Source organism: Schistocerca nitens, chromosome 9 (assembly GCF_023898315.1).
Source record: "Schistocerca nitens isolate TAMUIC-IGC-003100 chromosome 9, iqSchNite1.1, whole genome shotgun sequence".
Taxonomy (NCBI): Eukaryota; Metazoa; Arthropoda; class Insecta; order Orthoptera; family Acrididae; genus Schistocerca; species Schistocerca nitens.
The window spans coordinates 261,669,856-261,696,771 of record NC_064622.1 but is presented as its reverse complement, the minus strand read 5'-3'; the positions used below and the strand labels follow the sequence as shown (position 1 = coordinate 261,696,771).

General features: G+C 38.9%; 1 protein-coding gene across 1 annotated transcript in view; it reads right to left on the bottom strand.

Moving 5' to 3' along the window:
• LOC126203432 (isovaleryl-CoA dehydrogenase, mitochondrial) overlaps window positions 1-26,916 on the bottom strand; it is a 68,382-nt gene that overhangs the window by 27,805 nt on the left and 13,661 nt on the right. Inside the window, exons 2-5 of the mRNA XM_049937751.1 lie at window positions 26,305-26,394; window positions 25,903-26,124; window positions 21,118-21,279; window positions 4,282-4,541 (exon numbers count right to left, since the gene is read on the bottom strand). Coding sequence (XP_049793708.1) covers window positions 4,282-4,541; window positions 21,118-21,279; window positions 25,903-26,124; window positions 26,305-26,394 — 734 coding nt within the window. The remainder of the gene's footprint in view (window positions 1-4,281; window positions 4,542-21,117; window positions 21,280-25,902; window positions 26,125-26,304; window positions 26,395-26,916) is intronic.

The window sequence follows — 26,916 nt, the reverse complement described above, 5'->3', positions numbered from 1 at the left end:
AAGTGCTCTGTGAGCCAACTGGTAGTGCACTGACCTCAGACACTACAAAGGTCTCAACAATGCACAACAATAAGGGCATGGAGTGAGAGTGAGCCACTGTTCCCAAACCTGTTCCCATTGGTTAACAGTGTGTACCTACTTATCTGCTTGGTATACTTCATTCTAGCAACTCATCACCATAATTCCAGCTAGTCTGGACAAATCGGTAATCTGAACAAGGTCTGGTCCCAATTAGTTCGTATTAACGGGACTCTACTGTAATTGGTACTTAGGGAATGTAAGTTCATTTTAATTTGTTCCAATAACTGCACAAGAGCAGGAAACCATTGAAATTATTTAACTGCAAGAGAGCAGCAGTAATTGTTATCTGAAACACACCTGTTTACAAAACATTGTTTATTTTGCAAACGGGGATCAGATGCTTATTTATGGCTAATCATCATCAAAATCACAGCCACACCCTAAGCAAATGTATGCTTTCTGCAGAACCTGTTTTCTGAGGCACTATGAGCAATTTTCTTTTAGCAGACTTTTTTGATCTAGATGATATTATCTTCTTTTCCCATCTCTCTCCTATTTACCTTCTTCTCCTTTTTTTCTGTTTAAGAGGATTCTTCATCAGTGGAGAGAGGATTTCCAATTTCTGTCTCCTCCACTTCCTTCTGTCAACCGACAGCAAATTTGTAACAAGTAAATGCAGAAAGAAGTATGTGCACCTGCAGCACTTAGTCCTAGTACTTCCAAAGGATTTTATGGCCAGCTGCTCGATGGTACGCACTTCTGAACAAACTACCATAAGGTGAGCATTCTTGCCCTAAATTTCACTAATTGACAAATATATCTTAGACCTCATTACAAGAAAGGCAGACCACTACCACTGTGCATATGGGAGAGCAACAGCACATAAGCTTAAGGGGAGGTTTACTACCTTTGCCCCGAAAAAAAGCATTTTCTTTGAGTTTTTTTTTTTTCCTCGGGATGTGTTATAGATATCAATGTCAAATTTGGTCAAAATTTTTATTGATATTTCTTCTACAAACTTGAATTTTTTCGACTGGAAATGTTGAAGAGCAAAGGCAGAAGTGCCGTCGAAATGAAACAAAATTTCGATGTAGACCTCCATGCACGGTATGTCACATGTCAGCTGGCTCGTCTGAAATCAAAATTGAGTTGATGTATATAAGATTCTTTTTATGAGTTGTACCTCACTTACGTTATTTGGACCATAGGAAACAAAATGGCAGCCATTTGGAAAAAAAAGGGGTGGGGGTGGGGGGGTTAATTGATTTTTCGACTTCGTCGGCCAAGTAAAAAATATTTATAGTTAATGGATCGGAATAAAAGTGGTACAACTTCTAGACAATTTAGTTAGCTTCATCAGAAACAAAGAATCATGCCAATCGGTTCAGTAGATTTGAAGTTACCATACCGCATGATAAAAAAAAGTCATTTTGAGAAAAACGCATTTGAAGTTTTGACTACATATAAACGCAATATTATGCAACTTACATTCAATCTGCTATTCCGGGTCCATAAACTAGTCCTTCCTCTTCCTCATAGAGGATGTTATGGTCGATCTGGGCCATCCTGCGCTGCTCCAGAGCCTCTCGTACGGCCGGTGGCAAGCAGTTTTCGGCCACTTGAATCCGGTGGTCATCCAAATACTTGGCGAACTGCGTCGAATAGAGTTCCAGGTTGACGTCCATCATTGTCATGGTCTTCAGAATTGCTGAATACCCTTCACTGAAGCTGCTCACTACCAGGAAAGTCGCAATCTCCACAGTCTTCGAACCAGAATGCAGCCGCTTGGGGGCTAACTTCCAAACAAACGGGTTCAAACTTTCATTTGAATTCTGTGTGTTTCCTCCCAAGCACTGATACAATAACTCGTCCTCTGAAAGGGCCTCGTAGATCAGATGAATCACTTTTTTTAACTTCTTTAGAGAGTGGCTGGCCGTGTTTATATTCATCCAGATGTCCAGTAGCCTCTGCAATGCGCCACTTGCACCAACTAGTTTCCCCAGCCAGACAATTTTGGTGTTGTGGGTGGTCATCCGTTGAAAACTTGTGGAAATACGTTGTCCAAATTGCCTTCTTCATCTGTTCCACCGAATTGGGATGTCATCGGATTGCCAAGCCATAGTACGTCATAAGCTCCTTGATTACTTAATCAGTTTTAGTCATGGGCAAGCACACACAATAATTTTTCATGGCTACAACGTCTAAATTCCCGAAAAAAAAATTGTACTTGAAAAAGGCCAATTTCAGGCAGGTGCATTTTCTTGTTCGACAGCGAATAACAAACATTCCGTTCTGTATTCGGGAAAACGTTTCAGGGGCGGATTCTAAACACTTTCATGGATCAAAAATGCAATTTTAAAACAATCGATTTTTTGAACTAAAAGGTAGTAAACCCCTTAACAGCTAATGCAATACATTAAACTGCAGTTGCTATTTGGCTAAAATGCCTAAATTATCATGTGTATGCATTACTTTCAATGCTAAGAAAAATGCTTACTTAACTGAGTGCTAAGAAAGAACAATGGAGCAATAGCAAATACTTGGTCTTTGTCACTATGTACGGCAACGATGACTAGCCAGTGCCAGTTTCTTGCCAAGTGCAATCAACACAGAAATAAAAACAGTTTTACATGATACATCCTCTTGATCAAACCTCCTTGAATATCATTTCTGTTTGTAGAGAGTTTAGTCAGAGTGAAAATGCGCAGGGTTTAGCATATTGTAGAACTATGTGGAAAATAGGGCAAGTTTTAGAATTACCATGTCTGTGTATCACATGGTGATACGGTTACAATGTGGTATTTCCTGTATGGAAACAACCAACGAGGATGGATGATCAGTAATATATAGGTAAATTTAAATGATGAAAAAGTCAAATTAGGTTTCATGCTTTTGCTTTTGCACTTCTTCTTCTTCTTCTTTTTCTTCTTCTTCTAGAAACAAGTGTCACAAACAAATAGTAAATCCAAAATAAGATCCTCCTCCTGTGGCAGAAATAATAGATTGCTGTCCAAACACTGAGGCACACTTTCTGTTTGCTCCAAGACATAAAAGCTGAAGTCAAAAACAGCAGCAGATGGATGGCCAACAACGCACATTTTATGAACGTAATTAACACCACTATCTCAAAAGCACAGAAACCACATGTGGTTTGTGTTTTACATGCAGGTCATTACAGATGGAGCAATGACTCAGTACAATGACTATGAGGCAGTATAAATCCATGCTTGTATATAAAAATATCCCGTTTAAATCATATTGATATTTAATGATACCACAAAAACGTTAAATCTATAAGCATAGATAACAAGATGCAGAGTTAATTTTGCCTCCTTTCAATGAGTGTTAGATAGTTTCCACTTTTGAAATAAAAAATCTTTAGCTATCTATATTCAATGGTCAGGCTTTCTTTTATACTTCCAACAATGCATCCAATTCAAATCATAACCTATTTCCTCTATTTATTGTGAACAACAATGATTCAATTGTCTTATTGGCATTTCACCTTACAACCTTGTACTGGTTGCAATACTGTGATGAAATACAATACTGCGATGGAATAGAAGCAATACACTTTAGATCAACTGAGTCATTACACACTACAGTGAGATCACAAACATAACTTATACAGCATGCATATAAGTAAACTAAACTGGATGGGAACAAACAGAAAGGAGTACAACAGAGAAAGTGGAAAGGAAAGAAAGGTAGAATGCTCCTTCATAGGCAGTCAGAAAAATTTATGTAAGTTGGGTAGGGATGCTCTACTTGTGATTAGTGGTTTATTAGTATTTCTTGCAGTCTTACTGTTTAGACTTTAACATGTTCCAATGCCCTGTAACAAATGTTGTCATAAGCATGGGTCATAGGTATTGTGCATTACCAAGAGGAACAATAAGAGAGAGGTATAATGCTGAGTGTTTTTGTATCACTTAAATACCAAACTTGGGCTTTCTGGTGTGACAATAAAGCGCAAAACTGTCAGAGGCTATAAGAAGTGGTAGGGGTATTGAAAATTACATATCAAATCAAAGACTGAAGCTACAGCCCTACTCTATGAGGTGAAAAGTGAGATATTCTTAGTAAGAAAATGAGCAAAACAGAAAATGACAAAAAAAGTCATAGTGTGTGTGACAGTTCTTTTACCAATTACTGTCATAACAAATAGGTGTCAAGCGATTATTATGCACAACAAATGCTTATGAAGTGACTGTGGGTGGGGAAAAAAAAGAAAGAAAGAAAGAAAGAAAAACCACATACCCAACAGGACCAGCTGCAAGAACAAGTCGCTCAAGATCCAGTCCACTAAACAAGACATAGATGCCACCATTCAGTTTTCCTAGCATTGAGCTAGCAGGAACCTTGCAGTCCTCAAAAATCAATTCCCCTGTTGGAGAACCACGCATGCCAAGTTTGTCCAGCTTCTGTGCTGTACGGAAACCCTCCATACCTCGCTCCACAATAAATGCTGATATGCCATGTTGTGGCTTTGCCGCATTTGGATCAGTACGGGCATATACCTAAAGAAGATCGATATTGAATTTAAACTGTGATAATTAAGCCAGAAAAAAAATTGATATACATAACACTAACAATTATGAAGGACACACTTAAAGTTTAAGAACTATCATTAAAGGTAAGCAGAAGCAGCAGCACAGATAATCCATTTGCAAGTTTGAACAATTTGCAACTACTGGATTGATAGATGGGCTCCACTGTTGCAATATGTGTAGCATTCAACTATTGTCAACTACAGGGACAAAATGGATACATTGGAACAAATTTAAAGTGAGTTCACAATTAGGCACCTTCATTTGACTTTTGGAGAAATTCACCAATTTTATTCTTCCATGGTAATGGTTTTCCAATGACTCTGTAACTGCATACAACACCAACAATAAAATTCTGTTGCAAAGGAAAGCCGATCTGGAAATGCACCAAAACTGCTACTAGAGATAAAGCATTGTGAGCTGGAGAATAGTTGAAAAGAATGCTTGCTGTACCTGCATGCACATTCATTGTAGTGGGATCGGATCAGTGGCTCTCCTCTGATGGACTCACGTGGCTGAGTGTACCCCAAACAAGTCTTCCCACCAAGGAAAAATCCATGAATCCATGATAGTACCAAGAACTGAGTCCTGGTCCTCCACATTGCATTCAGCTATACTGAGAATTCAGCTACAGAGATGGTCAGAGACCAGATGCAGCATCTTGCACATCTAATTCTAAGATTTGGTCTATGCCTGTATTTGTGACAATTTTCTTAAATTTCATGAAAACATTTTAGCCATTCTCTATGTGATGTTTTATCTTCATGCCTGATCTCCAATCTTCACAGCACCACATACTCAGACTTGTCTACCTTTTGTAATAAGGAACCAAAGAATTGTAGATCTGTATTTGTGAAGGGCTGTCAAGCAACAATCATAAAATGCATCTCTCTGGTGTTGACATTCAGGCCTAGATTACCACTGTAACCTCCTACTAAATTAACAAGCTGTTGGAGATAATTAAATTATCTGCAGTCAATGCTGTATCACCAATATAGTATCATCGGCACAGCAAACATTGTTGATGAAGACGCCATTGTTTTTTTATTAGGCCTAACAGAAAACAAAACATGGAAAATACCCAAGACATGGAAAAATGGTTCAAAAGCTAAGCAACTTTTTCAGTCCTGTTTGTGCATCTGCCCTCCATCCAACATTTCAACAACATGGGGAGAGGTTACGTTTACCACCCGTTATTTGCATTATAAGACAGATAGCAACTATTTAAAGAATCACATTAAGTACAGCTAATAAACCACAGCATGCTAAAAAATCTGAGCATGGATCTTCTTCATTAACTATTCTTCATTATTTTTAACACAGTATCAGGTAGTTAGGAAGTGTAATTGTACAACATTAGTTTACTGAAACTGCAATAGTTCTTACGAGGAAGGAAAGCTGTAATTTAATGTCTCATTCAAGTACCTGTCAACTGAGCGTGAGCTAAGCTGGGTAACGACAGAAAATATAATGGTCTTTTCACATAAATTACCTTAATTCATAGTAACCACAGAAAACATAAATATACACCATGTGATCAAAAATATCTGGACATCTGGCTGAACATGAATTACAAGTTCATGGTGCCCTCCATCAGTAATTCAATATGGTGTTGGCCCACTATTAGACTTGATGACAGCTTCCACACTCGCAGGCATACGTTCAATTAGTTGCTGGAACGTTTCTTGGGGAATGGCAACCCATTCTTCATGGAGTGCTGCACTGAGGAGAGGTATCAATATCAGCAGGTGAGGCCTGGCACGAAGTCAGCATTCCAAAACATCCCAATGGTGTTCTATAGGATTCAGGTAAGGACTATGTGAAGGGAAGTCCATAACAGGGATGTTATTGTCATGTAACCACTCCGCCACAGGCCGTGTATTATGAACAGGTGCTTGATCATACTGAAAGATGCAACTGCCATCCCCGAATTGCTCTTCAACAGTGGGAAGCAAGAAGGTACTTAAAACATTAATGTAGGCCTATGCTGTGATAGTGCCACACAAAACAACAAGGGGTGCAAGCTCCCTCAACAAGGGGTGCAAGCTCCCTCCATGAAAAGCATGACCACAGCATAACACCACCACCTCCGAATTTTACTGTCAGCACTACTCACGCTGGCAAATGGCATCAACTGGACATTCGCCATACCCAAACCCTGCCATTGGATTGCCACATTATGTGCTGTGATTTGTCATTCCACACAACATTTTTTTCCACTGTTCAATTGTAGTGCCCCCAGAATTTTACGAAAGTCTGGAGACACTTGTGTTCCAGCCGTTTCGAACACGCGTTATTTTAAAGCAGGGCGTAAGGATGAGCATGGGATACTGCACCCATTTATTGTTTGTGCAGGCAAAACTGGAAGGGAGGAAATTCGTTGGCACTGGCAAGTGTTCAGTGTGACCTGCGAAGAATAAACACATACGGCCCGGAAGCTCCGTGGCCGGCTGCAAGGAGAGATGTAGCTTTGTATTGTTGAAAAACAAATGGAGTAACTCGAGATAGTGACTGTTTAGTAGACGTTTAACTGCTGTTGAGCGTATGTGGACTGGACGTGGATAGTCAGCCACGATAAAAGCTTATGTATTAATTGTGTTCAAAAATGTGTAATTAACTGATCTTGGGTGCCCGGTAATGTGTGGGCTTACGTCATAAAGTTTAGTTTTTTTTTTTTGGTAAAAAGTGGAAATATGTTCTGATGCATTGAATGATATTCCACGAGTAGCCTATTTTTAAATAAGAGAGAGAGAGAGAGAGAGAGAGAGAGAGAGAGAGAGAGAGAGAGAGAGAGATTCGGAGAAGCACCCGGTGCTAGCAGAAGACACCGGTGCTGCAAGAAAGCAGAACCAGCATTCTTCAACAAGTAAGTCCACAAAAACGTTTAAACTGTATAGAGGGAGGTTAACATTACACCGGGCCACCGCACGATCGTCCAATGTTTACGCTCCCTACTCCAAGCGAGGTGTCGTTTGAAATCTACTGGCAGGATGTGTGGCTTATGAGCAGTCCCTCAACCTGAAATCCAAGTTTTTTCACTTCCCACCTAACTGTTATAGTACTTGCAGTTGATCCTTGTGCAGTCTGGAATTCCTGTGTGATTGTTTTGCCTATTACACATTACGACCCTCTTCAATTGTCGGCGATCTCTGTCAGTCAACAGACTAGGTCGGCCTGTACGCTATTGTGCTATGTGTGTCCCTTCACTTTTGCACTTCACTGACACATCGGAAACAGTGGACCTAGGGATGTTCAGGAGCATGTAAATCTCGCTTACAGACATATGACACAAGTGACACCTAATCACTTTACCACATTCAAAGTCCATGAGTTCTGCGGAGTGCCCCTTTCTGTTCTCTCACAATGTCTAATGACTACTGTTGACACTAAAATGAAGTAGGTGGCAGCACAATGCACCTATTATGAAAAATGGATGCTTTTAGGGGTGTCCAGATACTTTTGATAACAGAGTGTAGGTCCCTGGATAGGAATCTGAAACTTATTTGGTTTATTACAAGGAAAGATCTGCAAACAAAAAATTTAAGTTTCTAATATAGACTAGGAAGACAATAATAAATGTGAAGTGAATTTTCTATCAATGCTTGACAGAAGATGACAAGACAATGGGCAGGCACATGCATGCACATGAAAATCTCTCTCCCCCCCCCCCCCCCCCCACACACACACACAGAGACAGATGGTGACTCAATACCTATATTACTGGGTGAGTTGTTATCTTTACAGCTCAATTATTTGCATTTTGCCAGAATTTTATATACACTGAAGCTGCATGTGTGATTGTTTGGGCAAGACTCGGCATCAGAGGTGGGCATAAAATGATAACGGATCCTTCTATCGCCCAGCAGACTCTTCTCCTGATGTAACTGAAAGCTCTGGAGAAAACCTCAGTTCACTTGTACATAAGTTCCCCAATTATACTGTAATCACTGATGGAGAGTTTAATCAGTCAACAATCAACTGGAAAAATCACAATTTTATCAGTGGTGGCTGTGGTAAGACATCCTGTGAAATAGCACTAAATGCCTTCTCTGAAAACTACCTAGAACAGATAGTTAGGAACCCCATTCATGACAGGAACATATTGGATATAATGACAACAAATAGGCCTGACCTCTCTGAGGATGTCCCTATTGAAACTGGTATCAGTGATCATGACAGTTGTGGCAACAATGATGACCATAGTACAAAGGACAACTAAACCAAGCATATATATATATATATATATATATATATATATATATATATATATATATATATATATATATGTTCAATAAACTAGATAAAAAAATCAGCACTGTCAAATCTCAATGAGGAACTTGAACTTCCAGCACAGGGCAGGTGATAAAGAGGAACTATGGCTCAAGTTTAAAAGAATAGTTGACCATGCGCTGGATAGATATGTTCCCAGTAGAACAGTTCATAATCGGAGGGACCTGAATTGTACACAGTCACTATAAAAGTAAGAGATTAGTGCATAATATGTGTAAAGCAAAGCGTGAGGCTGTACTAGAGAGATACTGAATGAAACGAGTTTGGCTGTCAAGAGATCACAATGCATGAAGCCTTCAATGACTACCACAGCAGAATATTGTCAAGTAACCTTTCACAGAACCCAAAGAAATTCTGGTCCTATGTAAAGGCTGTTAGTGGCACCAAAGTTGGTGTCCAGAAATTGTGGGTAACAAAGCAAAAGCTGAAATGCTTAACTCAATTTTCAAACGTTCCTTTACAAAGGAAAACCCAGGAGAATTGCCCCAATTTAATCCCTGTACCACTGAAAAGATGAATGAAAGAAGTATTATTGTCAGTGGTGTTGAGAAACAGCTGGAATCGTTAAAACTGAACAATGCTCCAGGTCCGATGGAATCTCTGTCAGAGTCTATACTGAATTTGTGGCTGAGGTAGTTCCTCTTCTAACTGTAATCTATCGTGGATACATTGAACAAAACACCATGCCCCCTTCTTAGAAAAACGCACAGGTCACCCACGTCTCCAAGAAGGATAGTAGAAGTGATCTACAAAACTACCGTCCGACATCCTTGACATCGATTTGTTGATGTATCTTAGAACATATTCTGAGCTTAAGCATAATGAGGTATGTTGAACAGATTGATATCCTCAGTGCCAACCAGCATGGATTTCAAAAACACATATAATGTGAAAACCAACTTGCACTTTTCTCACACAACATACTGAAAGCTTTGGATCAACGCAACCAGGTAGTTTCAGTATTTCTTGATTTCCGAGAAGCATTTGACGCAGTAACGCACCTACGCTTATTGTCAAAAGTATGATCATACAGCGTATCTAATGAAATTTGTGACTGGATTGAGGACTTTTTGATAGGGAGGACACCGCATGTTATCTTGGATGGAGAGTCATCATCAGATGTAGAAGTAACTTCAGATGTGCCCCAGAGCAGTGTGTTGGGACTCTTGCTGTTCATGTTGTAAACTAATGACCTTGCACACAATATTAATAGTAACATCAGACATTTTGCAGATGATGAAGTTACCTATAATGAAGTTAGGTCTGGAACAAGCTGCATAAATATCCAGTCAGATCTTGATAAGTTTTCAAAGTGGTGCAATGATTGGCAACTTACTTTAAGTATTCAGAAATGTAAAAAGGTGCACTTGACAAGATGAAAAAACGTGGTATTCTATGACTATAATATCGATGAGTCACTGTTTGCTTTACCTGGGTGTAACACATGTAGGAATATGAAATGGAATGATCACAAAGGCTCAGTTGTGCATAAAGCATGTGGTAGGGTTTGGTTTATTGGTAGAATACTGAGGAAGTGCAGTCAATCTACAAAGGAGATAGCTTAAAATTCACCTGTGCAACCAAGCCTAATATGCTGGATAAAACTCACAGGCTAGTTGGTAGATCACACACGTAAATTCACCCCCTCCCTCTTCTGATGGATCAGTCTACTTAAACTCATTTCGCAGTGTGTGGCTTAACCAAGTCATTCTCTTGGCTTAGAAGTAGAGCCTGTAAATACAACCCCAAATGGTTGGTTTATGGTATAAGAAATTTTATTTTCCATATTGAAGACACATCATTCAGTTTATCCTGATTCACAGCTGTCTATGAGATTTGGTGGGGCAGTTTCAGAAAACAAAAGCACTTCAAGGCTATCAGTATACTATTTGGGAAGAACAGCATTAAGACAGCATCACTTCTCATTAAGTCCAAAGATGAATGGAAATAAGAACCTAACATGGAAAAAAGTTAGCTGCTAGGAATGGAGATACCACTGCTCTTCTTTGGGTTTCATATGCACTTATGTGTCAATTATTCAAGATTTGAATGTTAGCACCGATTACTGAAAGGAGGCAGAGAGGTTAAGGGTGGCTTGCTGCTCCCTCCTCCTATATCTCCCTACTTTTTCTTGTCCTGAAAAGGCCTCCTTCCGAAGTAGAAAACACAGACACATTAACACAAGCACAACTCACACACACATGGCCACTGTCTCTTGCTGCAGTGGCCAGTGGGAGATAACACACAAAAAGGTTAAGGAAACCAGCATTTGTCTACATTCATATTCTGCAAACCACCACCAGTGCATGGCAGATGGTATGTCCCAAGGTACCAGTTATTAGGGTTTCTTCCCATTCCCCTCACTTGTGGAGCACAGGAAGAGTTATTGTTTGAATGCCTCTGTAAATTCTGTTATTATTCTAATCTTGTCCTAACAAAACCTATGTGAGCAATACGTAGGGGGTTGTAATATATTCCTAGAGTCATTTAAAGCTGGTTCTTCAAACTTTTTAGTAGAATTTCTTCAAATAGTTTACATCTATCTTGAAGAGCCTGCCAGTTCAGTTTCTTCAGCATCACTGTAACACTCTCCCATGGGTCAAACAAACCTGTGACCATCTGTGCTCCCCTTCTCTGTATACATTCAATATATCCTGTTAGTCGTATATGCTACGGGTCCCACACACTCAAGCAATATTCTAAAATCAGTCATGTGAGTGATATGTCAGCAATTTCCTTTATAGACTGATTGCAATTCCTCAGTATTCTACCAATAAACTGACGTCTACCACCTGTTTTACTCACAACTGAGCCTATATTATCACTCCATTTCATATCCCTACAAAGCGTTACACCTAAGTATTTGTAGAGTTGGCCGATTCCAACTGTGACCGACTGATATGTTTTGTGAAGTGTATCATTTTACATTATTCAACATTTAAATCTTTGCATCACTTTGAAATCTTATCAAGAGCTGACTGAATATTTATGTATGCAAACTGAAGGAGGATCACTACTATCAGCTGCAACAGGACATTAAGCGGAATCAGTGTCTGTTCCTTCGAAATAACAGGCACCACGCAGATCTAGCAGCTGTGAAACACTATATGTAAATTGAAGGGGGATCCTTGCTACCAGCTGCAGTGAGATATTAAGCGGAATCGGAGGCAATGAACTAAAATGTGTGCCAGATATATTCTTTCAGGCAGTACTTTATTATAGATAACTGCATCACCTGCAAAAAGTCTGAGATTACTATTAATATTGTCTGCAAGGCCACTGATATACAAAATGAATAGCAAGGGTCTCAACATGTGTCTCTGAAGCACACGAAAAGTTTTCAAAATGGTGCAATGATTGGCAACTCTCCATCCAAGGTAACATGCTGTGTCCTTCCTACTAAAAAGTCCTCGATCTGATCAAAATTTCACTTGATATGCCATATGAGCATACTTTTGATAATAAGTGAGAAAGCTTTAAGTATGTCATGTGAGAAGAGTGCAAGTTAGTTTCCACATGATCGATGTTTTCAGAATCCATTCCAGTTGGTATGTTGAAGGTAATTCTGTTCAAGGTACCTCATTATCTTTGAACTCAGAACATGTTCTAAAATTTTACAACAAATTGATGTCAAAGATCAACAATGGACAGTAGTTTTGTGGATCACTTTCTTACAGAGGGATGTTACCTGTGCTTTCTTCTAACTACTGGGCACAGTTTTTTGATCGAGGGGTCTATGTTAGGTTATATTTATAAAAGGAGCTGACTCAGATGCAAATTCTATATAGAATCTGATAGTGATTCCATCAGGCCCTGGAGTTTTGTCCAACTTTAACAATTTCGGCTGTTTCTCAACACCAATGATGCTAATACTGATTTCATTCATTTTTTTCAGTAGTATGAGGATTTAATTGCGGCAATTCTCCTGGGTTTTCCTCTGTAAAGGAACAGGTGAAAAAAGAGCTAAGAATTTCAGCTTTTGCTTTGCTACACTCAACGGACACTCAATTCGGTGTCACTGACAACCTTTACAAATGTGCAAGCTTTTGGAGCCAGTGGCTCATTCTGACAGAAGGACTGGCAAGATTTAGGAAGTAGTGAGAGTTCGGAAAATCCATCTAGAATCCCAGGTCAGGGGAGACATACTGGAAGGGATGAGAAGGAACTGGTTGCTGGGGATTGCACTGGATGAGATTTGAAAATCTGAGAGCTGGAAGATAAATGAAGTGCATTATGTGTGGTAGAGGTGGGAAAAAATAGACAGGTCAGACAATAAAAGATATAGAAAGCTAAAAGGAATGAGGAAAGAAATAGCTACAGAGTAGCAATGTTGTGACTGAAGAAACTAACATAAATTAAGGCCATGTTGGTGGTGAGAATGAAGAACATGTTGTAATGTCAGTACACAACTGCAGTGTTACCAATACACACCCTCAGTCTACACCCAGTCATCCTAACTGATAATTCGGTACTCATAGTATTGTAGAAGGCCGGATAGTATGTACATAACATGTGTTATTTCACACTTGGCTCTCCCTTTGATTGCTTGTGGTTTGCCAGTTAAAGGGCTGTCATAGGTGCTGGCAGGAGGATGCAGTAGGGATAATTTCAGAGGTAGGGATCATAGGGCAGGGAAATGGGTGCAGAAGGAATATGGGGTCTGATCAGTCTTTTCTTACATCCGATGTCTGACACTCACTGCATTCCTCAAGCACAGAAAAACCATTCACAGTGACGTGTACTGTGAGACACTACATAGCCTACAAATGTCTGTCAAGAGTAAATGGCCTAAACTGCTCACAGAGGGAGATATTCTGCTCCATGATAAAATGAGTCAACATGTCTCCAAGGCCAAACAGAGTGTAATTGCCAAGTAGAAGTGGGAGTAGCTTAAGCATCTGCCCTACAACCCAGACATATCACACTGTGTCTTCCATTTGGTTGGGCTGCTAAAAACATCTCAAAGGAAAGTGCTTCAACTCTGTCCATGAACTGAAGGACATAGTGGAGGAATAGCTCCTGTTACAGCCACAGTATTTCTGGGAATAGGGAGTCCTCCAGCTTGTGAAACAGTGCGATAGTTGTGCTCAGGCCTCTGATGATTATTTTTGAATAAAGACTTCAATTATATGGAAGTGACGGCTTGGGAACTCTGCTTCACAACTATGCTGATGGGGTAATAACATATAGTGAAGGGTGAAGTGAGAATGGCTATGTATTGCTGTAAGAAGTCTGCTTCTGAACAATATATGATTGACTCTAATACCAAGGCTGTATGGGCAGCAATGTCTGACATGGAAAGGATGCCACCTGTCAATATGTAAGTATTGTTTTCTGTTAGAAGATTTAATGTGAACACAAGTGTGTAGCTGACCCTCAGTGACGACAAGGTGAACATCAAGAAAAGTGGCATAGGATTTAGAATAGGACTGCATGAAATTTAATTGGGACAATATATTTAAAGATTCCAAAAATTTTATCAGGTCTGCCTCACCATGAGCCCATATGGCAAAGATGTCATCAATGCACCTAAACCAAAACATGGGCTGAAGACATGGATTTCAGGAAAGCCTTGTCCAAGCAATCCATGGAAAGTTTGACACAGGAAGGATCCATCCTGGTTCCCAAAACTCTGCCTCTGATCTGTTTGTCCGTCTGCCCCTCAAAGATAAATTAGTTGTTGGGAAGTTTTTTTGAGTCATCAGTTTTCTGACTGGTTTGACGTGGTCTGTCACGAATTCTTCTCCTTTGCCAACATCTTTATCGCAGAGTAGCATTTGCAAACCTACATCCTCAATTATTTGCTGGATGTATTCCAACCTCTGCCTTCCTCTACAGTTTTTGCCCCCTGCAGCTCCCTCTAGTACCATGGAAGTCATTCCCTGACGTCTTAACAGATGTCCTATCATCCTGTCCCTTCTCCTTGTCAGTGTTTTCCACATATTCCTTTTCTCTCCAATTCCACACAGAACTTCCTTATTCCTTACCTTATTAGTTCAAGTAACTTTCAACATTCGTCTGTAGCACCACATCTCAAATGCTTCAATTCTCTTCTGTTCTGGTTTTCCCGCAGTCCATGTTTCACTAACATAAAATGCTGTGCTCCAAATTAACATTCTCATAAATTTCTTCCTCATAAAGGCCTATGTTTGATACAAGTAGATTTCTCTTGGCCAGGAATGCCCTTTTTTCCAGTGCTAATGCGCTTTCTATGTCCTCCATGCTCTGTCATTGGTCATTTTGCTGCCTAGGTAGTCGAATTTCTTAACTTTATCTATTTTGTGGTCATCAATCCTAATGTTAAGTTTCTCAATCTTCTCATTTCTGCTAATTCTAATTACTTTCGTCTTTTTTTATTTACTCTCAATCCACATTCTGCACTCCCCAATCTGTTCACCCCATTAAGATCATGCAATTCTTCTTCACTTTCATTCAGGATAGCAATTTCATCAGACAATCTTATCATTGACATCCTTTAAACTTTACTTTTAATTCCACTCCTGAACCTTTCCTTTATTTCCACCACTGCTTCTTCGATTTACAGATTGAACAGTAGGGAAAAAGACTACATCCCTGTCTTACACCCACTTTAATCTGAGCACTTGTTTTGGTTGTCCACTCTCATAATTCCCTCTTGGCTCTTGCATATATTGTGTATTACCTGTCTCTCCCTATAGCTTACCCCTATTTTTCTTAGAATTTTGAACACATTGCACCATTTTACACTGTCGAACACTTTTTTCCAGGTTGACTAATTATATCAATGTGTTTTGATTTTTATTTAGTTTTGCTTCCATTATCAACTGCAACATCAGAATTGCCTCTCTGGTGCCTCTACCTTTCCCAAAGCCAATCTGATCGTCATCTAACCCATACTCAATTTTCTTTTCCATTCTTCCGTGTATTATTCTTGTAAGTAACTTTGATGTGTGAGCCATTAAGCTAACTGAGCGATTATTCTTGCACTTGTCAGCATTTGCAGTCTTCGGAAGTGTAGAGATAATATTTTTCTGAAAGTTGGGTGGTATGTTGCCACACTCATACAATCTATGCACCAACATGAATATCCATTTTGTTGCCATTTTCCCCTCTTGATTTCAGAAATTCTGATGGAATGTTATCCATCCCTTCTGTCTTATTTGATCTTAAGTCCTCCAAAGCTATCTTAAATTATGATTCTAATACTAGGTCCCCTATCTCTTCTAAACTGACTCCTGTGTCTTCTTCTATCACATCAGACAAATCTCTCCCTCACAGAGGCCTCGAATGTACTTTTTCCACCTATCACCTCTCTCCTCTGGATTTAACAGTGGAATTCCCATTGCAATTTTAATGTTACCGCCCTTGCGTTTAATTTCACCAAATGTTGTTTTGACTTTCCGATATGCTGAGTCAGTCCTTATAACAATCATTTCTTTTTCGATTTCTTCACATTTTTCATGCAGCCATTTCACCTTAGCTTCCCTGCACTTCCTGTTTATTTCACTCCTCAGAGACCTGTATTTCTGTATTCCCGAATTTCCCTGAACGTTTTTGTACTTCCTTCTTTCATTGATCAACTGAAGTATTTCTTCTGTTATCCATGGTTTCTTCAGTTACCTTCTTTGTATCTATGTTTCTCTTTCCAACTTCTGTGATTGCCCTTTACTGAGATGCCCATTCCTCTTCAACTGTACTGCCTATTGAGCTGCTCCTTATTGCTGTATCTACAGCCTTAGAAAAGTTAAAGTGTATCTCATCATTCCTTAATACTTTCGTATCCCACTTCTTTACATATTGGGTCTTCCTGACTAATCTCAAGCTTCAGCCTTCTCTTCATCACTACTACATTATCTGCTTCTGGGTATACCTTACACTCCAGTATCTGATTTCGGAATCTCTGCCTGACCATGATGTAATCTAAATGAAATCTACCCGTATCACCCAGCCTTTACAAAGTATAGCTCCTCTTCTTGTGATTCTTGAACAAAGTATTCGCTATTACTTAGTGAAATTTATTATGGAACTCTATTAGTCTCTTTCCTCTCTCATTTAGCCTTTCTCCTCTATCATTCCTTGTCCCAAGCCCATATTCTCCTGTAACCTTTTCTTCTAATCCTTCCTCTGTAACTGCATTCCAGTCCCCCCCCCCCCCCCCAAGACTATTAGATTTTCATCTACCTTTATGTACTGAATTACCTTTTCAATATCCTCATATACTTTCCCTCTCTCTTCAATCTTCGGCTAGCGGTGTCGACATGTATACCTGAACTATCGTTGTCAGTGTTGGTTTGCTGTTGATTCTTATGAGAACAACCTTACCACTGAAGTGTTCACAGTAACACACACTCTGCCCTACCTTACTGTTCATAAAGAATCCTACTCCCATTCTTCGATTTTCTGCTGCTGTTTATATTACTCTATACTCATCCAGCCAGAAATTGTTGCCTTCTTTCCATTTCACTTCACTGACCCCACTATATCTAGATCGGGCCTTTCCATTTCCCTTTTCAGATTTTCTAGCTTCCCTACCATGTTCAAGCTTTTGACATTCCACACCCCAACTCGTAGAATGTTATCCTTTCATTGGTTATTCCATCTTTTTTCTCATGGTCACCTCCACCTTGGCAGTCCCTTCCTGAAAATCCAAATGGGGGACTTTTCTGAAATCTTTTGCCAATGGCGAGATCATCATGAAACTTTTCCAGTTACAGGCCACATGTCCTGTAGATAAACATTATTTGTCTTTAATGCAATGGTTTCCATTGCCTTCTGCATCCTCATGCTGCTGATCATTGCTGATTCTTCCATCTTCATGGGAAGTTCCCCATCCCACGAACAAGAGTGTTCCCTGAATCTCTCTCCGCTCCTCTGCCCTCTTTGACAAGGCCATTGGCAGAATGAGGGTGACTTGTTATGCCAGGAGTCTTTGACTGATGATGCTGATTACTAATCAAAATTTAAGTGGCAGCGGGTTTTGAACCCAGAACCAAGGACATTTTGCTTATTAATCAAAGACACTACCCCCAGACCACGGGTACTTTGTTGGAAAGTATAAAGCTGATTAAGGTGAGTAGAAATGACATCACAGATTGGTATCAGGTGGGCATTAGTTGAGGTAATGTACAGCAGCAAACAGACCACGTACATAGGAGATGTTGGTACAGACAGAAGAAGTATCCATGGTGACAAGGAAGGTGTGTGATGGGAATGGAACAGTCACAAATTTCAGACAATCTAGGAAATGTGATTCTCGAGTTTCTTCCAGTGTATTTGATAATCAAAATATTTTGATAACCTAGGAAATGGTTGGTGTCTTTAACAGAGCAGGGTGGTGTCTTTAACAGAGGAGGGAAGAATTTGAACTACATGTTGCAGGTGATGATAAACTAAGGCAGTATATCTTCAGTGATCTTGGGAATGAGATAACAGAGGGGAGTACAGATTGAGTTGTTACTCCTTGTGAGGTGTCTGGGTTTAAAGGAGGGACTGTAGTCCAGTTTGTATCACAAGGATAGGATCTTGATAGACAGCAGATGCTATATGAAGGATACCTTGTCGACCAGGAGGATGATTACGAATCTTCAGTTTTTAGGGAATGAAGAACTTGGGAGTTCTGCAGAGGACAGGTTAGAGTCATGTTGTAGGGACCTGAGAATGGATTGTGAAGCAATGCTCGGTGTTAGGAATTCTCGAAAGGATTGCAATGGGTGATTTTGAGGTATCGGTGGTGCATCAAGTTGGGATCATGGTCAGAACTGTTCAAGGCAGGATTCAATGTATGATTATCTGTTTTTAAGGTCCTGCAATTGGGTTGCAAAGTGATATTTCCAGTACACATCATGTATGAAGGAAAACAGGTCCTTCAGCACACACCAGCACGATTACTTGCAGATTTCACAAGTTTAAGGGTGGAAGTGGGACCCTCTGACAATACAAATAATTCAGGAGGTTCAAGCGCCTCAGATGAGAGGTTGAGAACACAGTACTGTTGTGGGTGGTTTTGTGATCATGGATTATCATTGCTCTGGAAAGCATTAGTGAAGGCTGGGCTATGTTAATAAGGCTGGCCAAGTGAAGTTTCTAGGAGAGGAGTGGTGGTTGGTGATTTGGGAGCTGGAGAGGGTCAGTAAGGAAACACCACTGTTGAGATGAAGGAGAAGGTATGATAGCTTTCCAAAGTGAAGTCCGACCTGTTGTTGCAGTCTGAAGTTGGTTTGTCACACAGTATCATCCTAGGAAACACGAGGGGCAGGTAATTTCAAGATTTTGTAGGAGGAGTGAAGTCTACTATACAACATGACAGTCATAAGTTTGGTACCTGCTTCACCACACAAGCCATCTGGATTCTTACCCCGGACACCAATTTCTCAGAATTCCACAAGTGGGAACTAGTGTTACAACATGTCCTTGGTTCTCACCACTCATATGGCCTTAATTTACGCTAATTTATTCGATCTTAGCATTTCTTCCCAGTAACTATTCCTTTCTTCACTCCCTTTTTGTATTCTGTATCTTATCTTTTGACCTGTCTATTTTTCCTCACCTCCCACTCTACCACATGTAATACTCTTTGCTTTCCTGTTATTAACTCTTGCACAATGTTTTTCAGCAATCTCAGTCTTATCTATAACACTGTCTTCCACCTTTAAGCTCTCAGGTTTTCAAATCTCATGTGGTGCAATCCCCATCCTTCTCATCCTGTTGTGATGAAGCAAGCTGGGATAATTTTACTTCCCCTCTTGTTTTTGCCATCTGCCTCCTTAAAATTCATTTTTTTTTCATTTTTGTACTAATTACCATTAACATAAATGAGTATAATCTGCATTTTCATATAAGAGAAAGTTAGCCCTCAGTTTTAAAGAATTTAACACTAGTTCTAATTTTTTGCTTAGTTTTATGTAATTGATTTTCTAATTTATTTTGACTATTCCTAGTTAATACTTTTGTTGCAGGGTGAAATCAGTAATTGTTTCATAACTTAAATTCTATTGTTGAATTATAAACAAATATAAATTCTGTAATAACTGTAAACATTTGGAAGATTAAATACTAGTAATCTTAAAGTATATATTTGGATCTATTTGAAAACATGTTAGCAAAGCCAACCATTAATTAATTCCAAAGTAATTAACATTTTTGTCAAAAGTTTTGTTTGCGCAACAATATTTGTTAATTTCATGATTTAAACAAATAATTCAGCCTAACTCTTGTAGTAGAAGAAACTGTTAAAAAGAACCAATTTTTCGATGTATTCAGTTAATTTAATGAGTTAAGATTTAACTGTAATTTCTGTAAATTTAACTTTGAACAACATGTATTTTCAGTACCTATTATTGCGAGGATATATAACGGCCCGATTTTTGGTCCCGAGACAATCAGTCCATGGCTGAGTTTCAGACAAGAAACCTGTGTTGGTTAGAACAACAACAACAATGCTTGAACTTAACTGTGAAATAAATGTTACTCAATTGGGCCATGTACTAAAACAATGACCGTGTGTGCTCCATATGTACCTTTTTATTCTTCAAGAAATGTGATCTATATGGTTAGGCTTTTACTGCTTGTAGATATTCAACAGGAAACTATTGTAGCAGTATGTGGATGTTTGCCTGCAAGGCTTATCGAAAGTTAAACAATAGTGCACTGACCATATAACTGTGTATTACTGAGGGGTTGTGAACAGTGGAAATAAAGTACTGTGAAAGGCAAATGTACACCTGTCAGCTACATCATTTAATGTAGTCAGTGTTGTACTTCCACACCCCATTTTTCAGCCAGTGTAGCAACAGAGTAAGTTGACATCGAGGACGATCAACAAAGAAATAAAGCAGGGAACGTCGTCACACTGGCTGGTGAATCTCCCTTGATTTGTGGTTCTGGGAGACCTTTCCAAACTCTCCCATTTCCTAAACCTTGCCAGTCCCTTTCTTTCATCTCACTACCTTCCCCTTCAAACTTTCTGCCAGAAGGAGGAGTCACTGGCTCCAGAATCTTGCACATTTCCTTAATCTTTATACATGTTTTCTCCTGCCACTGCTTAATGGGTGGATTTTTTATCTATTCAATTACATTTTCAAAAATATTATTTTTGTTAATTTATCCTTTTCTTGATATTGTTATTTCATATAGGACTTCGTATTGTTTGATTAAGCACAGGCATAATTTAGTTTCACACATGTCTACTGTCTGTACCGGGAATTGCACCTACAAAATGGTAGTACTCATGAGCCTAACTGTCTGCTAATCTAGCATTATTGCAAGCAATTATACTTACCACTAGCACATCTGCTTCTGGTCCATTTGTAATCCAGAATTTATTGCCATTTAAAACATAATAGTCTCCCTTCTTCACAGCCTGAAGCTTCATAGATACCACATCAGACCCTGAGCCAGGTTCAGACATTGCTAGGGCACCTATGTGCTCCCCTGAACACAGCTGTTGATAAATGTTACTTGAATTTATATGCTGTACCAGATTTGTACAGAATGTTACAAAAATAACATATAATAAAAAATCATTCAAAATTATGGAACACAGCAAACAGTTGTTCTTTCCTTTCAGGCTTTATTAAAGCGAATCTAGATTCTGGCTAGTAACTAGCAATTATCAATGTAGTATTTCAGAGTACTAAAACATGTCCTAGTGCATCTGTACCCTCTTATTTGGGTTCCTGTTACAGTTAATTAAAGTCTTGAATGAACTGCGACAGAAGCCCGAATAACACGGGACTGATGTACTAGAGGCCCGAATAATAGGAAACTGATTTACTAGGACATGTATCAAAACTCAGAAATACTGTACTGATCATGGCCAGTTACTAGCTGAAATCTAGATTTGCTTTAATAAAGCCTAAAAGGAAAGGATGACTGATTGCTGTGTTCCATCATTTTGAAAGTCCTATCACAGTCATTGAGTGCATTCCCCATTCCTAATGGAGGGTAACTTTATACAATAAAATGACAATGATGGTGTAAAATTACTGAATTATAACAATACAAACTGTTTATTTACCAGACATGCACTTAACATTTATGGTCCAGTCAACAGAAATAATACTACTTAATACTCACTGTCCCTAAAGAATATGTGCTCTGGGTAATGTAGAGGCACAATATAATTACTGGAAAGTGTGTTAGCACAGGTGCCAAAACTAATAATTTCTGAAGATATGATGTTATGGTGTTATATAATAATGTTAAGTAAGTAAGGATACGAAAGAAAAGGCTTGTGTGTGAGACTCTGGCATAAGCAGAATAAATCACAAAGCAAAAAACTGATTGCTAAACCTCCTTCATCCACAAAGACGGGATAAAGAGCAATAATTGGAACCGGAAGAACTATGCAGCAGACACCCAAAATGCAAACAACAACACGACAGGATGAAGCATAAATTAACACTGAACTGCAAACGAACAAACCAAACAAGGATAATGACCAAGGAAAGCAGGATAGGTGCCTACTTTACCAACCTTTTGATCAGTTCCATTAAAACTGATTTCTTGGAGCTCAGGAGACATCAGTCCTCCACATTACTATGATATACTGACGGCATCCTCCATATATGAAGCTGTTGCCAACCTGAACAATTAAATTTTCATACACAGAGTTAAGTCATTTTGCGACATATATAATGTCACATTTCTTTTAATAACCAATAAGCAGAAAACGCACAGAAAGCAGCTCAGCTTCTCAAAGTGGACCAGAATCAGTTATGTTTCTACTATGTTGGTGGCACTAAAAAGCCCCACTGTCATGGCTAAAGTAGTGGACAGTAACCTATGAGAGGACTCCTCTTCCTTCCTTATGTCAGAAGCTGAAAATGTCAAATCAGTATTGTTGGAGCACCAAACATACAGCCACATATCTCTGCTCTTGCAAATGAATTTGTACGATGATCAATCAAACATTCTATGCTCCAAAAATATCTTATATCTGTATTTAAGATGATCAAGAAATAATTTCTTTAGAGTAGTTACTCAGAAATAGAATGCCTTTGTTTACAAATGTGGATAAGAAAGGGCAGTGATAGTTTGGGAGACTACAGAAAGACCCTACACGAGATGGTCACAAGCAGTGTCTCTTTTTGAGCTTTCATATGCTTTAGTGGCTATGTTCCTCACTCCATAATCAAGGTAGGTATCTTGATTTTTGTAACCTAACAGTAGTTTTTAGAATTAGATGCTAACACAGTTGTGATGATGTGCTGAATTTGAACAAGACCAATAAAATAGCATATACGTAGTTACTTTTGATTATTTCAGCAACATCCTTTATGAAGATTCTCTGCCACAAAGCAATATTGTTGTGCACTCTGAAAAGTGATAAAGGTAAGCTCTATGATAAACCTGTAAAGTGGAAGCCATTCACTTTCCTGTCCAGAGCGGCAAGTGCAGACAACTTGGTCAATATAGCACCACCAGTATATGGTGGTACAAATACTGGCTTTGGTGAAATAAACCACAACAGATGCTGGATCTATAATCTATCTACCTATCTATATCCAGATCCCACTCCAGCTAGTGCCAGGTCTGAGTGCTGACGAGTCCTCTCCATTCGGCTCGGTCTTCCCACCACTTTTCTTCCTCCATTTAATGCTAGGTCAAACCTCTCCTTTCCATAGATATTCTCATTCCTGTTTTCGACCGTGTTCTTGGGGGCCCTCTAGGTCTTTTTCTATCCATCTTTAGTTCTTCCACAATTTTGGGGAGTCTTTGCCCATGCATCCTCTTAACATGCCCGTACCATCTTAATCTGACCCCCCCCCCCAATACTTTCTTGTTTAAGGTGCTTTCTAATACCTACATTCCTTACTCTGTCCATTCTCGTTTTTTCCTTAACTGCTCTGAGAAATTTCATTTCCCATGCTTGCATTGCAGTCTGCTCCAATCCCTTTCTGTCATTGTCGATATTTCTCCTCCATAGGTTACAACAGGGAAATAATAGCTCTTATACATAAGGAGTTTTGCTTTTTCTCAAACTTCCTTATTCCAAATCAGGTGTTTTATTGTTTGGTAGAAATTGCCTCCCTTCTGTAACTTCCTATTAATTTTGTTGGTTATTCTTCCATCACTATATATTTCACTCCCTAAATAAGCGAAACTGTCTACCACTTTGAGGGGTTCTCCATTCAAAGTAATATTTCTGTCGATCCCTTTGTCTCTTTCAAATACCATTACTTCACTCTTATCTTTATTTATTTTTAATCCATACCTTTTCATTATTTCGTTCCATGCATCAAGTTTTAACAGTGCATCTACCTCTTTATCGCCCCATATTACCATATCATCTGCAAAAATCATCTTTTTGTCTTTTTCTTTTACTATATCTTTAACTGCCCTATTCATTACCTCCAACACAACATTAAAAAGTACAGGAGATAGTATACTTCCTTGTTTAAGTCCTTGTCTTATTTCGAAGTGTTCAGAGTTCCCAATGGTGTTCCAATTCTACAATTGTGTCCTCTGTATATTGTCTTTATTACATTAATGTATCCATCTTCTATATCGATCTTCTTCATTTCTTCCCAGAGTCTTTCCTTGTTAACTGAGTCATATGCATTTTCTATGTCTATAAAAACCATTATCACCCTTTTGTTATACTCCCAACTTTTCTCCATTAGTTGACAGATAGAAAATATCAGGTCGATCGTGCTGCTTCCTTTCCTAAGCCCATGCTGTTCTTCACTTAGCTCCTTTTCTATCTTTTCACTTAATCGATTTAATAAAATTCTTTCAAAAGTCTTGGCTGTACGACTCATAAGGGTTATTCCTCTGTAGTTTTTACAAAGTCTTTTATAGCCTTTTTTTGAAGGTGGGAACAATGACTCCTCTCCTCCAATTGTCAGGTATTGAACTATTTCTCCACATACTTGATAGAACTCTATGCAGTCATTGCATCCCGAATGGACCTGCTGCTCTTATCATGTCCACTGACACTTCATCAGGTCCTGGGGCTTCCCTCCCCCTTTCATCTTCTTCACAGCTATTTCCATTTCTTCCCGTGTAATTTGTCCTAATTGTGCTTTCCAACTTCTCTCAAATACTCCATTATTTGTTGTTTCCTCGTGTACCTGGCCTTTGATTGTGGCACCATATACTATCATTAACCCGGCTCCAGGGAGGTAGGATCTCCTTCCCTATTCCTCCACTGAGGTAGTTCCTGTGTGGCATGTTCACATCAAAGGGGTGGGCATCCTAAACTTCAGTAGGCTGGAGTGATAGGATGGCCGAGTTCAGGCAGGGACCCAATCCCGTGGGGTATAACACAGAACCCATGCCCAGGGTTACGGGTGAAGACCTTAATGACAGCGACAGCAGAGAAGAAAGACTTCAGAACAGCATATTTGGCAGATGAGGCAACCCTCCTTTCTGGGGATTAAATGAGAAGGGAACCACTGGCTTGTGGTGGAGGAGAAACTCCTAAGGCTAAGGGAGACAACCCCAACAGAAAATCCTTTCTTGCGTTAGGCCTAGCAAGCCAATAGGGAAGACTTCATAATTTGCTTTCAAAACACAGACGAGCCTTGGATCTATAATCTCTCAGAACAAATTCACTTCTTCTGGATTTCATGTCACCTGTCTCCATCTAACAGACATCTTTCTCCAAACTGCTGTATATTCTACATCCATTGATAAAAAGCAAAATTTATCATTATGTTTTCAATTTCTATTTCATCTTAACTTGCTGTGTTTCTCTTGGCTTGGTATCTAGGAAGACCTAGCTACCGAATACTATAAAAATCCCATTCTTATTATACCCTTTCTTCACTTTTTTTTTTTTTTTTTTTTTACTTTCTATGGCTAACTGTTGATGCATTCAAACCTAAAAAATAATATTTTGAGCATGTCTCATGAAAAAAAGGGCCACTCGACAGATCTCTAAATTTTCTGTCATAAATACAAGTAACATAAATAAGACTTCTGTTAAAAAATTTATAGTAGCAGTTAATGTTGATGAGCAAAAGATGTAGATTTCTAACAATTTGGATTGTCATTACAAGCGTGTCAAAATATGATCATTTTATAACACAAAACCATCCTAGATGGAAAATATAATTACCTTAGGAAGATATTTTGCTTTCTGTTCTTGTGTACCGTTCTTGTTGATTTGGTTAACACACAGATTCGAATGTGCCCCATAACTAAGAGCAACCGCTGCACTCGCACGTGATATTTCTTCCATAACTACAACATGATTTAAATATCCCAGGTCAGATCCTCCAAATTCTGTAGGGACTGTCATACCCAGCATTCCAAGGTCACCAAGCTTCTTCCAAAATTCCTGTACAATCATTTTTTTTTTTTATTTTCTTGTAGTGAAAACACAAAAGCAAACTGGTCCATATTCAAACCTAGCAAAATAAGCAGCTGTCTGCCCTAAGGTTACAAACATTTTCACATAAACAAATAGGACAACAAAAATTGATGTAATACTATTGAAAAAAATACGAATGTTTCTTACCCTCATTTCAGAAAATTCATTTTTCTTGTCAATTTCTGCAGCCTTCGGTGCAAGTTCCTTCTGGGCAAAATTAAAGACAGTCTGGCGAAGCTAGGGTAAAATCAAAGACTAATTTTAGATACTCACAGAATAATAAAAACTCTTAATAACACAAAAAATATTTTAATCATCACATAAGGCAGAAAATAAACTAAACTGATGATGAAATTTTTTGCACATCATTTAGTGATAAAATATTCTTGATAAATGGCTACAAATAACAGAAATATGTAAGTTTTACACATCTATAATTTTACTCCATCATCATTTTTATCTGACAGCTGGTATGAGATTCGTTAATCTTTCCTTCCTTTCCAGAACCCTATATCAAGACAAAGTCGCGTCGGGGCTGCTACGGTACTGACCATATCTTATGTAACCTATTTTGGGATTGTCACTTCCAAAGATATTTTAAAGATACTGCAAGGTCTTCTCCATGGAAGAATTTGTATACACCTTCTGTCTGGATTTAGTGTTCTGCATGGTCAAATGTTACAACTTTTTCAAAGTGTTTGCACATCATGTAACCGAGGTGGGATGTGGGAACCAGTCTAGTACTCACTTTGATGGATG